The 14472-nt window shown below is 40.4% G+C and overlaps 2 protein-coding genes across 5 annotated transcripts in view; one reads left to right on the top strand and one right to left on the bottom strand.

Annotated features, from left to right (window-relative positions):
* LOC309703671 (uncharacterized protein) overlaps positions 1-14472 on the top strand; it is a gene marked incomplete at its 5' end in the record, with an annotated part of 204847 nt that overhangs the window by 162607 nt on the left and 27768 nt on the right. The gene's annotated exons all lie outside the window — the stretch shown is intronic.
* kif18a (kinesin family member 18A) overlaps positions 5789-14472 on the bottom strand; it is a 53449-nt gene continuing 44765 nt past the window's right edge. For 3 of the 4 annotated variants that reach the window (XM_082528466.1, XM_082528469.1, XM_082528468.1), the window contains exons 15-18: positions 9419-9785; positions 7054-7146; positions 6802-6893; positions 5789-6482 (exon numbers count right to left, since the gene is read on the bottom strand). In XM_082528466.1, coding sequence (XP_082384592.1) covers positions 6349-6482; positions 6802-6893; positions 7054-7146; positions 9419-9785 — 686 coding nt within the window. In that variant the 3' untranslated portion in view covers positions 5789-6348. The remainder of the gene's footprint in view (positions 6483-6801; positions 6894-7053; positions 7147-9418; positions 9786-14472) is intronic. The other variant, XM_082528467.1, reaches the window with a different exon arrangement.

Here is a 14472-nt window from a genome sequence, read left to right as displayed (position 1 = left end):
GGCAGGGAGGAAAGTGATTGTCGTTTGGTTTAGTTCTTTTGAGTAGGTAAGTTGTGTTTTTTCCTGAGATAGGCTACATTTTGTTTGTTGTTTTGGCCTTGGGTTCACCCTGAAGTTATGGTATGCTCCCTTCCTTTTTTTAACTGCACTCGTTGTAAATAAATCACTGTCACGAAATATTAAGTGTGTGACGTGCTGCTTGGGGTTGGACGGGGATGGATCACCCTTTATGTTGTGGTCTGGCCGCGCCATAACAGTACTCATTTGGTGACAAACATCTTAAAGTGGATATAGTGTCAATTTAGTTGAACAAGAATGTTAGAAAACACAGTTCTTCTCATTTTACCCCCAAGAAGAGGCCACGTGCCATCCATTTTCTTGACTGGGAGCTATCCCAGCTAACACTGGGGGAAAAGCAGCATACTCTTTGGATAGCGTGCCAGCTTATCACAGGAAAAAATACACACACACAAGCAAAACTACAGCCAGTTTAGCATCACCAATTAATCTAACCTGAATGGTTGACCTGTAGCAGGGAGGTGGAAAAACCCACAGAAGCACACAGAAAGACTCCAGGTGAACCCAGAACTTTCCCCCTAACCACTTCAATCCAATTTCACCATAGGTGAAGTATAAAGTACAATTAAATCACAGCAAAGTGGCTCCCGTTGCTTGGTCATCAGTGATAAACTTTATGGTACGAACCGTATCCGCTAATATGCCAGAAAAACAGGATGCTGCAAAGTAAACGATAAACAAGGGAGAATTTTACATGTTTTAGGGGAACAGTGCGTGTGTGAAAGGCTGCCGGGAATCGAAGATGATTTGAATGGACGCATGTTTCACAACCATCCACAAGAGGCGGAGTCACCCATCCACCCAGCGTGCAGTCTTCCTGGAAGTTGCGGTAAACGGTAACGAGCATACACTCATGCAGTGTATAAAACCACTAGGTTTGGGATTTAAACCCTGTCTCCATGGCAATTGCTGCAATGATGACAAATTTTCTGTTTCAATAAACAAAATGGCAAAAAAAGAAAAAAAAATCCACAACTCTGTGCGTGTGTGTGTCAGGATTTCACTGATGCACACGTCACATGTGTTACACTGAAGGGGCACATCAACACCACAGGACATTTTACACGGTGTGCCTCACAGACAGAATGAAGCAGAATTGGTTTGTCAGAGTTTGTATTTGCAGTCTGCAGGATCAGACTTTAAGTCAGCAAAGTACTTCAGAAGACGCTGCAAATCGTGAAATGTTTATTTGCAAGGCTACCTGCACCTTGCAGCTCATTCTCCCGAGGATGAGTCATCCACAGGCTACATACAGTACATTTGAGGTGAGCTTTGGATAAGCTCCTGGAGGAGAATGTAGAGGGGCAAAGAACACTGCTGAGCCATCACAGATGTACTGATTTTCTGTCACATTGTTTCACAACAGGAGACATTACCTGGTAAAGGAAACTGTAAATCTCACCCATCCTTCCCCTCCCCTTCCCTCACGATTACCACCGCACAAGGTCCTGTCAACAGTCAGATGTGTATTGATAAAGAGAGCCAGATATTTGCTGTCACATCTTTTTTCTCTCTCTTTTCCTCGCAAAATATGCTGGCTGAATCAACTGCAGTCAGAAATGAAACGGTTCTGCAACTGCTGGGTGATCAGCGAGGATGACAAACACATAACCATATATAAATAAAATCAGATAAATCTCTGCTGCACTTATCACCATCACCATCATCCTCTCTGTGCTCCAACATGATCAATCGACAGGCTTTACAAAGTCAACAAAATCAGCAGCTCTCAAACCCCAGCACTTTGTAATGTGTCCAGCGCAATGTTCCGTTTATGAACTTGCTTAGTCCCTTAAATGTTTTAAAATAGTGCAATAGTGCCTACAATTAAACCAAGAGGACCCATTCAAATGAAAGAGAGAAGAGCACTAAATGCTCACACTGGAGTAGCCAGAGTGCAGTCTTGGATAAACAACCTAAACAAATGATCAAACTCACAATTTTCAGAGCACCTGATGAATACATTTATAAACTCTTACCTTGTCTAGAGTACTACACCAAACCACCTTTTAAACCGAAGCACGTCTCCAAATGTGCTACACTTCAACAAACAATACAGGCGAGTTTATTGTGTTGTTAAATCTCTGTTCCTTTGCTTCCCACAGTGGGATTTACTGGACACAAATGTGCACGGTGTAAACAACCATGTTCACATCCCTGTTTTACATGCCAAACCTGGGTGCATCCCAGGAATTTCCATAAACCCCATTTAAATATTTGCATTAGGCATCACGGGACGGGCCAACGAGCAAACGCAAACCTTTGGTGCTTTTCTTATGCTATGTTTTTGTCTCAAAAAAAGAAATGAAAAAAATTGAATGAATGAAAGTTTCTTTTATGCTATATATGACTAAGAGGTCACAGATTTTTCTTGTGCCCCCCCCAGGTGTCACAGCCATGTGATTCAAGGCCAACAGAGGAAAAACAAAAGCCAAAAAAAAGATTAGTGGTAAAAAAAAAACCAAAAAAACAAAAACAAAACAAAAAAGGACAGACACTGGTGGTCAGCGCTCCACTCTGACATATTGCTTTAAGATATCAGGTCATCTAATTAGACAGGGGGCGAAAAGTTCACAGCTGTGACGTGCGGCCTTGTGGGAGTCAGGAACATTGCAGGAGAGATCATACGGTTTGCTTTTATACTGAGCGGTCTGCTCATATAATGGCAGCCACACAAAACAGAAGGTTTCCAATCAAAAATGTATTAAGGATCATATTAAATGCAATTGTGATTTGTGTGTGTGAGATGGTGTGTGTGTGTGTGTGTGTGGGGGGGGGGGGGTTAGCAGGTTAAATGTGGCAAATGCTTCACAGGCAAATGTTTCATGGACAGCCAGCATCTTTGCTTTGAGCAGCCCTGTCTGTTGTCTGCTTTTAATCACTCACCTCTGACTCTGCATGAGGTTCACTGAAGGTTATTATGCCTGTAATGAGGAGCAATGAATAAAGGAGTAAAATCTAAATTCCTCTGTATGTGCTCCAGTCAGTCTGGTGATGAGACTAAGACAGGTACTGGTGATAACATGATGGCAATCAATCAAAAAAAAAAAGAAAGAAAGAAAGAAAGAAAGAAAGAAAGAAAGAAAGAAAGAAAAGAAAAGAAACGAAAGCACTCCTTCTTGAGGGCAAAATGCTATTAAAGTCCCTGCCATCTTCGTTTAACAGTAACAAAAATAGAGTTAACAACTTTGTGACGCATTTGCACAGGGGTGTCTTTTACTAACAAATGACAACACATAGCATGTAATGTCTCTCGGGGAGGCGAGATAAAACAATGGGTCCGACATGATCTGAGATTCTACCTGCAGTTGCTAAGCAACACCCACCTCCAACCTCTCAATCTGTCCCATTGGTCAGCAGGAAAAACGCACAAGGCGTCCCATTGGCTAAGAGAAAGTTAATAAACTTTAGCCAGAACCTGCCTCCCTGTGTGCGCACACACACACACTCTCTCTCTCTCTCACACACACACACACACACACACACACACACACACACACACACACACACACAATGAAGAGATTCTTGTGAATGAGAGCATGAGAGGGTGTCAGTGCTTGCGCAGTACAGTGCTGATATATGCATTGAGCTCCTGAGCTAAAAATAAAGATCACACCGAATGCTGTGCCACTGGAAGTTGCAAGACTGAATTCAAAGTGACAAGTCTAGTTCTCTCCAGACAGAGCAATGAGGTCCCACCCTCATAATAGATCCAGCAGTTTTTTTTGTCTTTGGTTTTTAGTATAGATTTCAAACAGAAGCCTGTTCCCAGTGATTCACCACATTTCATCAGTCTAAAAATGTAACACAGGGAAGCCCAAAATATCTTCAAGGCACAACTTTAAAGTGGCGTTTAGCAGTACTTTCCAAAAAGAAAAAAAAAGAAAAAAAAGTAGCTTCTTATAAGACCATGCTCAAGTATATTATAATGTATGTCTCTTAATTAAAAAAAAATAGATATATATAGATATATATCTATATATATCTATGCTGTATTTAGCTTAAAAAAACTGGTGTGGCAAACGTTGGATACTTATTTCGTTTTTACTTTAATCCTGAGTCTCTCTGTTACATATCTATTTCAGCCATTTGTTTTTTTTTTTTTTAATGAATTTAAGCTCATTTATCTGTTATTCTTAGCTAAACAATTTATTCATTAGTTGTAGCTGTTTAAAAGAGCTCGACACAAATAAAGAAAACACAAGCAATTTAGGAAACGATTTCACAGGTTTCACAAAACATGTGCATCATTTTAAAAAGTGAGAAAATAACCAAGTACAGAACCAAGTTGAAAATTGCCTACAGTGCATTGGCGCTGCACAGCGCTAACGCATTGACGCCGTGCAGCCCCACACACGAGGCAATCCGCGTGAACTCGCTAACGGAAATCTGCCATGTTAATGCGGTTATGGCGTTAACGTCATTTTAACGAGATTAATGCTGATAGCACTAACATAGTGAGTCAAGAAGAAACCTATTGCATTTTCAATTACAGTGTAACTAAGGGAGAATTCAGGGTCACCTTATCTATTAGCATTATCAAAAAAGTAGTTTTAAGTCTTATCCTAAAAGTAGAGAGGGTGTCTGTGCTGAATTCAAACTGGGAGCTGGTTTCACAAGAGAGGCCTACAATGAATTAGTGCATGACAGTAAACTGATAAGTAGTTTTCTTTTCAATGCAGTCCACCACGATTCCTTTATTGACCACTATCACTCTAACATACCTTCTGTATAAGAAAAAGACTTTTATTTTTTTATATATGAGGCAACACCAAAGTGATTTGTATCTCCACCTGGGGATCTTTTGCTCAGTATAAAGGAAATCAGCAGCTATATTGACATAAGCAGAAAACTTGATGGCCCAAATATGAAAGAAAAAAGTAGTCATATATCAACATTTACAGACAGCTTTGCTTTACATGCCTATTTGCAGCTGTTAGATTTATTTATTTATAAATGCTCCAGAGAGACCTCTTTGGTAAGGAAACTTAATTCTCTGATCCTGTGATTTAACCCTAACAGCACAAAGGTCCCTTGTTCAAATCCATGCTAGGGCCGTTCTGTGCTCTCTGTGCATATGGTTGAATGCCTTATCTTGCTGCGAGTGGTGCTTAAACCCCATATGAGAGCCACTTTGACATATTTGCCTTACTTGTATGAAGCCTGAATTAAGTTGCCTACATTGGTGTTGGAGTGCAGCCTAACTTTGTGCATTGTTCCTCCTTACAGCCAATACTTCCAAACAGTAACAATGTGACAATTGTGTTACGCTTTGAAGGACAATTGTAAATGGTCTGGCAGTCTCCACCTTTTCCATGTGTTCTTTTTAAACATATTTTTGGCAATTGAACAAAAAACAAAAACAAAAAACCAGAGCAAAAAACACCCAAACACAACACCAAAGTACTTTCATCTGTAAAGATAGCATCGCTGGAATCACGATCTCTTTCCTAAAAGCATATGAATGTTATAGGAAGACAATAAGAGTTATGTGTGACTCACTCCTAGCTCAGTTCAATTTCGCCTGCCATTGTATTTTTCACCTTCTCTGAGGCCGTCTGATGTCACTTACTTAGTGTTGGAACATCTTGTAACTGAAACGTCATTGAGAACCACATTCACGCGCAGCATCAATGGCACAAAAAGCAGATATTACTTTCTTTTTTACTTTTTTTTGATGAAAAGGATCTTTTTATTGAAAAACCACAGATTCTCTTACAAGCACTTTTATTATGAAATATCTATAAACCCATGTTATTACCTGTACAGGATAAAAATAAGAAACACAAACAGCTCAGAGTCGAGCAGTTTCGATGTTATTAGCTGCCCTGGTTAATGTGGTCACCTAAAAGCTGATCACCATTTGAAAATAGATCAAAGTACATAATGTACAAAAATATCTGCAGGACACACAGTGATTTATCCATTTTTTTTCTTTTTGCTGTTAGTGTGAACATAACTTTAATAATACAGGTTAAAATACAAAGAAAGGCTCCAAACTAATACAAATCAAGAATAATCTGAATGTTCTACAACTGCCCATACAATGCTTATGTACAAGTGAAAGTTCACTTCAGTGCAAGGCTGAAAGGAAATAAAACGCAACTCAGTAGAACTTTTATCCAATTACATTTAGCATTTCTGCATGATTGAGCACTTTCTTCTAAGCTTTGGAGAAAAAAAAGATCTTCTAAAAACACCAATGAGGATGGAAAAGGTTCAGGGTCGAAAGTGTTTTTAAAGGCGATATGACTTGAGCTCAGTGCTGCCTCACATGCGTTTAGCCACTCGTTTCAGCTGCTGAGATGTTTTATAGAAAATGGACTTGGGTTTCTGCGGTTCAATGAGGTTAAGATATCCTTCAGAAGCGCTCCTCACAACTCTCCGAGGCTTGTTCTCTGAACCTGAGGAAGAAACACCAAACAGAGGATATGGTCAAGAATAAATAAAACTGTACTCCTCTATTCCCGATGGATCTCAGTAGCATTCGGTTACTGATCGCTAAATTCATATGTAATGTGATGAAATCAAAGCATCCTTCTGGTTCACATGTAGAGCAGAATTAATTCTGGAGTTATGAGAGAGATGCACAAGTCAATAAATGCGTTTGGTCTTTCAAAGCAATATCTGGTGTCAATATACACTGTGACCGTTTGCTGGGTCAGGCATTCAATGTTCTGGCTTTACAGTGTGTGTTTGTGGATGTCCTGTTTTGACACTTACCAACAAAACGATGCACTCTGAGTGGCCTCTGGGCCACCAAGGAGTCTTTCTTTACGCGCTTTGCTGCATGTGTTAACTCTTCTCTGAAGCTGCTACAGCACAAAAAAAACAAAAAAACAAAAGAAAAACAGAAAACGTAATCAGGGCCAGAAACTCAGCACTGTCCTGTCAGAAATGTCTGTTGTCACTTTTGTGGCCATTTTAAACAGCTTTAAGAGCTTAATTGGCCAAAAACACAGAGAGGTATATTACCAGTTAAACTTTCGCTTCCCTTGTGCAGCAGACGTCATACTCATGTAGGTCGGGTTGGTGCGTCTCGCTTCTTGGAGCGGTGCGATCTGTTGTCTGTAGAGCAAAGGTTCATGTTACATGACAAGTCTGCTGTTTGGCACATTTCCCTTCAAATCCACCTCACCTATCTTAATTTTTGTTGTGTATTTCTCAGCTTGATATCTGGTGTGCATGCAATCAGAATTTGGATATACCAACTTTGCTGTCAAAAAGTTGGCTTATGCAAAATGAGCATCCTACCTCATTTTCAACAGTAAATCAATGATTTTTGGTTGGGTGTGGCTCTTTTTTTTTTTTTTAAACAGGACTCTGTAATCTTGTGGCAAACTGATCTTTCTTTTTCTTTACGACATCACTTCATTTCATTGAGGTTTGCAGATTTTCATTTATGCACAGCTCTCTTAAGGTCTTTCTGCATCATTTCAGGTTGAGGTCTGGACTTTGACTGGGCCATTGCGACACCGTGATTTTTCCTTTTCAGTCATTCTGCTGGAGATTTGCTGTTGTGCTTGGGATCATTGTCCTGTTGCTTAACCCAGTTTAGGCCAAGCTTTAGCTGACAGATAGATGTCCTTACATTTGACTCAAGAATACTTCGAAGTTCATGGTTGACTCAGTGACTGCAAGGTGAACAGGTCGTGTGGCTTTAAAACAAACCCAAATCATCGCCCCTCTGTGCTTGCCAGCTGGTACGAGGTGTCTGTGCCAATATGCTGTGTTTGTTTTTCACCAAATATAGCTTTCTGCATAATGGTCAAAGTTCGCCACTTTGGTCTCAGCTGTTCTAAGGACATTGTTCCACAAGCCTTGTGGTTTGTTCTGGTCAAACAAGTAATATTTGTTCAGTCTTTTTCTAATTGTACTGTTATGATCTTTAACATCTAACATGCTAACTGAGGCCTGTGGAGTCTGACATGTAGCAATTTTACTAAAGACTGCACAGTCTGACGTTGGGGTGAATTTACGACGAGGTCTGCAGCGGGGAAGATTGTGATGTTGTGTTAATGCATACCAGAATGCGCTGCTTTTATTAAGGTGTTCATATATGGCAAATTAATTGTGGATGTTGCATTAACCATACGTAAAGCTCTGGTCTTTTTTCCTCCATCTAGCAGCAGCTGGAGGGCAAGTGCTCTCTTAAAGGCTGGATTAGCAATGATGGTAAATGGCCTGCATTTGTATAGCGCTTTTCTAGTCCATAGGACCCCAAAGCGCTTTACACTACATTCAGTCATTCACCCATTCACACACACATTCACACACTGGCGATGGCAAGCTACATTGTAGCCACAGCTGCCCTGGGGCGCACTGACAGAGGCGAGGCTGCCGGACACAGGCGCCACCGGGCCCTCTGACCACCACCAGTAGGCAAACACGGGGGTAGTATCTTGCCCAAGGATATTTGGCATGCAGCCAGGATGCAGCCTGGGATCGAACCACCGACCTTCTGATTAGTGGCTGACCTGCTCTGCCACCTGAGCTACAGCCACCCACAATATGATATTTATTATTTGAGGAAAAAACAGCTTGTCATGATGCAGTGTATTTGTGCTGTAGTGAAGATGTTTTGAAACCAGGCAGATTGTTTGTGGAGCCATTTCATTGTTTGAGGTGATGCGTTTTGCTTTTGAGGTTGGTCAGGAACAAATTTATCCAACAAGTAAGAACGATTCTCATTTTGTTTGGCACTTCCAGCCGAAGACACAAGGTCACTGCTCAGCTCAGTTGACTTAAGCCTCTTTGCCCAATGTTCCACTCTGAAGACTTGGTGCTGGTGAGAATAACTCTACTCTCTATCTTGTTTTGATTAAAGTCTGAAGGATTTACCAGTTGTGGGTGGTTTAGTTACCGTGTGCTTTGAAACATTTAGGGGATGATTTTAAAGATCTTGTGGAAAGAATTAAAAGGCTGCATTAGTACTTGTAAACCAGCTTTTAAAAATGTAATTTGTTTAACTAATTCTGTTAAGAGTCTGACTCATACAGTTTAACCCACTGTGCTTCTGCTTCTGTTTTTGTAACATTACCAGCTCGTGTTGAGAAAACCTGTTTGGTGGATGAATAAAGGGGTTATAGATCAAGTATTTTTTCAGCTCTCACTCAAGACTAGCAAGAGAAATCGTGTGCAAACTGTGCAAAAACCTAATGTGGAAATGTGCCTGAATGTTGCACCAGGGAGTTGCCGTAGCACGAATGCTGAAGTTGTTTTGCTGTCTTATACAATAAAAAATTAAGCTCTACTGTAAGATACACTCACTGAAAGCATAGATAACAGCTGAAACAAACATTTGCCGTTAAAATTAATTTTTTTTGTTTTTTTATTTTACCGTTTGGTGGTCATCTGATTCCCCTCCATGGCTTTGTTAGGTTGACCCGAGACGTCTGTGGACGTTGATGCTTGACACGGACTACTGCTGCTTATTATGATGGTTGCGTTACTTGCAGCTTGGTCTTCATTGTCTATAACTTCAAAGGTCATGTTTGGATCCATGGCACTGGAAGAGCCTAGCAGCTGGGCCTGGGTGTTTTTTTGACACGGTTCTGGCGTGCACTGGAGAGGAAACATGTCCTCCTCAAATTCTTGGCTAGCAGCAACTGTGCGGGGGCTTTGCGGTGGAAGTAACGCAGATAAATTTCTCCTGATGGGCATTCTGGGAAGTGATTCCTGTGCCACATCTGTTTGATTTCCTTTGCCTGGAAAACCAAACAGCAGCAGTAAAATCAGTCCAAATCAGAAGACACAATAATAAACAACATTATTCCCACCAACAGGAAAGATAATGGCTGCTCTTATTTTTATCAGGGGCCTAACATTTTCTTAAAACAAATCTAATTATTTATATATTTGTTTTTTCTGTTTTACTGATATCTTTTTTGATATCTTTAAAAGCGCCCAGACTCAGTAAAGAAAACAAAAAGGCGTGTTGCATCAATCTATCAACTCAGCAAATATCTGATCAGATTCTGATGAAAACTGCGGGTTGGTTGCTTATGCATGGCACTGTCAGTGCTAATCAAAACACACCCACACAGCCCTTTGAAAGCAGATTGATTTTTTTTTTTCTTAAACTGTTGGAACTCTTAATGAATATAATTAAAATAAACTTTAACTTTGTTGCTTATTTGGTCAAATTTTGTACAAAGCATTTCTCAAAATTGTTGAGACCAACACATTTCAATGACTGTTAGGACCAACCCATTTCATATACGGATTCTTATCAAAAAAACTAATATTTGAACAGTCACAGATGGTCAAACCTGGACTGAGAAAGTGGAAAAAATTAAAGTGGAATGCCCCTGTATACTGCTTCCTGTTTCCTGAATTCATTTCCTATGCACACACTGTGTATCCAGAGTTTATTGCTCCAGATGCCGTATGTGTTTTCAGCCGGTCACATGATGGAAGAGGATGTATGTCAGCAATGTCCCCATTTTATTCCGTGACTACAATGTTTGCTAACAGTATTAAAACCACCTCTGCAATAGGTTATTTATATTTTAGAACTGAACATTTTGCAGCGTCATTCGACCATTTTCCACACGTGGAAGCGCACGGAAAGATTATTCCCCCCGTATGGACTTGATCGACACTTAGCAACTGAGTGTACCTTTGACGATTACTGTGTTTGTTGACTATTTTGTCAATAGACCTTTGTATCACTTCTTAGACAATAATTCAAGCCTGTGGCCTGCCCCACATTTGGTCCTTGAGAAATGATTGGCAACAACTAATAAGCTGACATTATTTCGACCTTTCTTATCAACGTGTTCCTCACAACTGCGGGCCTTGGAAGTGAAAGCAAATTAAACCACTTTAACGGTAAACACATTTCTTCCCAAATGATGCAGTCCCCAATACTCTATCAGTTATACGCGCTTAAGAGTAAGCCCTGAGCTAAAGAGTGCAATTTAAATAATGTCACAGAGAAATTAGACCGTTCCCTTAAGTTACACTAAAAATGTGATCACTGGTGTTGGAGCCATTATGCACAGTTCCCAACCTGTAAACATTAACTCTACAAAGTCAAAACTGAGGCGTGCATTGTTATTAAAAACGTGGAGCTTAAACACATAACAGTAGCTACAACTGCTGGTGTTGTTCTGCTTTGTTTTTAACAAATTGATTTAAAGTTACATTCTGAGAAAACGTGTAGTATTTTGTGAGAGAACCTGACCAATGCTCTAAGAGGAGTACCGATTCTTGTCAGAAAGTATGACAATGACCTCAACTGAAACACAATTTGGGTGAACAGTTGAAGCGGCCTGTATGATGCTTAGTTAATACGAAGGGTTAAATGTGTCAGATTCTGGTCAATTGGGTTTAGAGACCAGATGTCAACCAGAAATTAGCCCTCCCAGGATGGCTGATGGTGTTCGCTGGAAGAGTGACTCTGAAAACCTTAGTCAATACGGGCCTAGAGACTGTTTGGGGAGAAAAAAGTGCATTCCCTGACCAGTTAGTGAGTTGTTGCAGGGGGTTACTTGCTGTTATAATAACTATTATTGTGTAGTATTTCATTCACTGTGAAAATCAACCTTGAAATGAATGCTGATGTGAATTCGACTAAATATTAACATATGTCCACCTTTTTATCCAAATATGGTCACCCCCCCCCCCCCGTTGTATATTATTTTATATCAAGTATGTTTATACAGATGATATTTTCTGAAGCACGTTTTTGTCACATTGATGTATATCCATGTCACAGTGGTGCATTTAAACACAGCAGCAAGAACAAAAACTTTTACAGGCTCCATCGCAGAATGAGGTTAAATCAAGGTGTCTGCATCCCATTAGCAGTAGTTACACTCATGGCATTTCCTGTAGCAGTGTGGTAGGGGTGAGGGAGGAGGCTAAAAGGGAAAGAAGCCAGCACATAAAGGAAACGAGAACACTAAATGCAAAGGTGAATGACTGATTTATACATTCCCCTAAATATCAAATGCAATATTTAGCAAATGTGAGTCAGACTTCAGACACCACACAGAGTGAGGAAACGGTGATAAATAGACCTTTCCTGTGGCTGAAGTTGTCCCCAGCAATAAATGGCAGCAGAGTTCCTTCAATCACATATTTTTGGCTTGTAGGGGATTAATACATGCATGAGTTGCTATTTCTGGTGGAGGCTGCACTGAATTAGGGTCGCCTGGTTGCTGCTGCCTGTTTTTTATAGTGCGCCTTTTCTGGTTGGTGGAGCAGGGGAGTTTACGTCTGTTGACGTTTTTTCCTGCCCTGCTGTGGATCTGCATTTTCATGAATGAAGCTCAAGAGGGATTGGGAGGGTTAGATGCTAGACAGACACAGAAAAACATTTGAGGGTAGGAGGGAAAGAAAGGTAGAATGGAGGGAGGGGGCACACTGAAAGATGTTTGAAGAAAAAAGGATCTAACGGGTGGGGTAAAAAAAAAAAAAAAAAAAAAAAAAAAAAAAGAGTAGATGGGAGAATTTAGAAACAATATCGAACAGAAAGATATAAAAAGAACAGCCTGTGGGAGGCAGTGGGAGATAGCTGAATGAAAAATCACAGAACTATTAATAAATGCATCTGTGGTCTTATAATTATTAACAGTAAAAGGCTGAAAGTCTCTTTTACTGTGATCACGTTTGTGTAAATTGCTGCTATAAAGCACTCCACAAAGAGTTAACGCTCCTTTGAAACCACAACCCTCTCTAAAACCGATGAAATTTGATTGGCTTTGCGAGCTGCAGGGTGGAGCTATTTTTCTTAACATGCTGCAGTGACTTCCATTAAGAGCCGAGGAAGCAGTGAGGGACTGACAAACAGCACCATGAGAAGATCAGAGCACTTTGTCTGAATGCTAAAAATAAGCCACCTTAACTTAAAAACCTGTGCCATTTCATCTCTGTATCATTATGTCTGTAAACTGGAAAAATGCTTTTTGTGCAGCACTCGTGTGTATATAACACGAGTGCTGCGTGCATATATGACATGCATGTACGACTATTGCCTCTGGACTGAATCCAAGATGGGCAGAGTTGTTTTTGAAGGATGCAAGTGTGCGTCAGTAAGTGCAAGTGAACTGAGATGAAATTGCAAACTGTACATGATACAAATGAAAGAAAAATAGTGATGCAGTTACTAAGCACCCAAATTACACCACTCATATGATGTGTCATGTGAGTGGTGCCAATCAAGCTGTTGGTTAGTCTCAAAAAGGCTTGCATGCACACCTCTACTTGTCAGTCAGAACATTAAATCCACTGGCAGGTGACGTGGAGCCCAATGATCATCTCTTCGCAAAGCAATGTCCTGCTGAGAAACCTGGGTTTTGGGGTTGATGCTGCTTTTAGTGGATGGATGTAAGCCATAACATTACTTGGATACTACTAAAATTCTTCAGAAAGACACAAACACAGCAGTGACGTCCACTTTACTAACTTGCAGTACTCGAGGTTAAGTCTAAAAACTTCCTGTATCTGTTACTATGATTGTGTTCTTGTTCACATTTTCTGCCTCAGAGGTTACTACTTAGTGGATCAAACCAAACACTGCCGCAGGCCCAGCTCAATCCCCTCCCTTTGCAGCGACGCTCCCAGATGACCGCTGCGTACTGGAAAATAATACAGCCTGCCACATCAGGAAAAGCCGAAGACATGCAACACAGTGTCCAAGTATTCTCTGGGACTCCCGAAACCCTGATCCCATCGGCCGTTTGTGTAATGCACCAGAACAAGCCACGCCCCAAAGGATCTGGCGAGTATGCACTGACGGATTAGTGACTTTAGTGGTTCGAGATACTTTAATGTACCTAAAATTCCTGTTTTTTGTTCATTGCTATGTGCATCGTTATATACTCAATTAAGAAAGATAACTGTATCCATTGGAGTTTTTCCATTAGATGTACCCACAGTTTTCTGGTTGTGTCTAACAAAGCATTAAAAGGCAAAGGTTGTCCATTTAAGTCAAACAAATGCAGCATGTGTGCAGACAGGAAAAGGTGCTGCTATGTGGAACTAATAAGAGCAAATGGAAAAAAGAACAATAAAACCTTGTTTGACCAGCAAAGTATAAAGACTAGTCATGGTCAGACAGACCAAGCAGAGAGTGGAGCCTTTTATATCAGAAAAACAAGTCGGTGCACTATCAGAGCTCACTTATTACAATATATTGCAGGGAAATTTAATAGAGGTGGTGACAAACTCCCTGATGCCTCCATATTTCATTTCCATTCAAGAAACTCTGGTCATCTGGCAGAAGTATTTTCTTCAGACGTAACATTTCCCACAATAAGTTTCAATGAAATGTAGACCACCTGCAGTAAATATCATTACAGGCAATTTGAACAGCCATATTTCACAAAGATTTTTGTGTGACTTTCCCCTAAAGGCTCTGCATGTACAGAGTTCCCTCTAGAAAAC

Source organism: Aulonocara stuartgranti, assembly GCF_965226115.1.
Source record: "Aulonocara stuartgranti genome assembly, chromosome: 1".
NCBI lineage: Eukaryota > Metazoa > Chordata > Actinopteri > Cichliformes > Cichlidae > Aulonocara > Aulonocara stuartgranti.
Note: the sequence above shows the minus strand (reverse complement) of the source record. Positions and strands in the feature narration are given on the sequence as shown.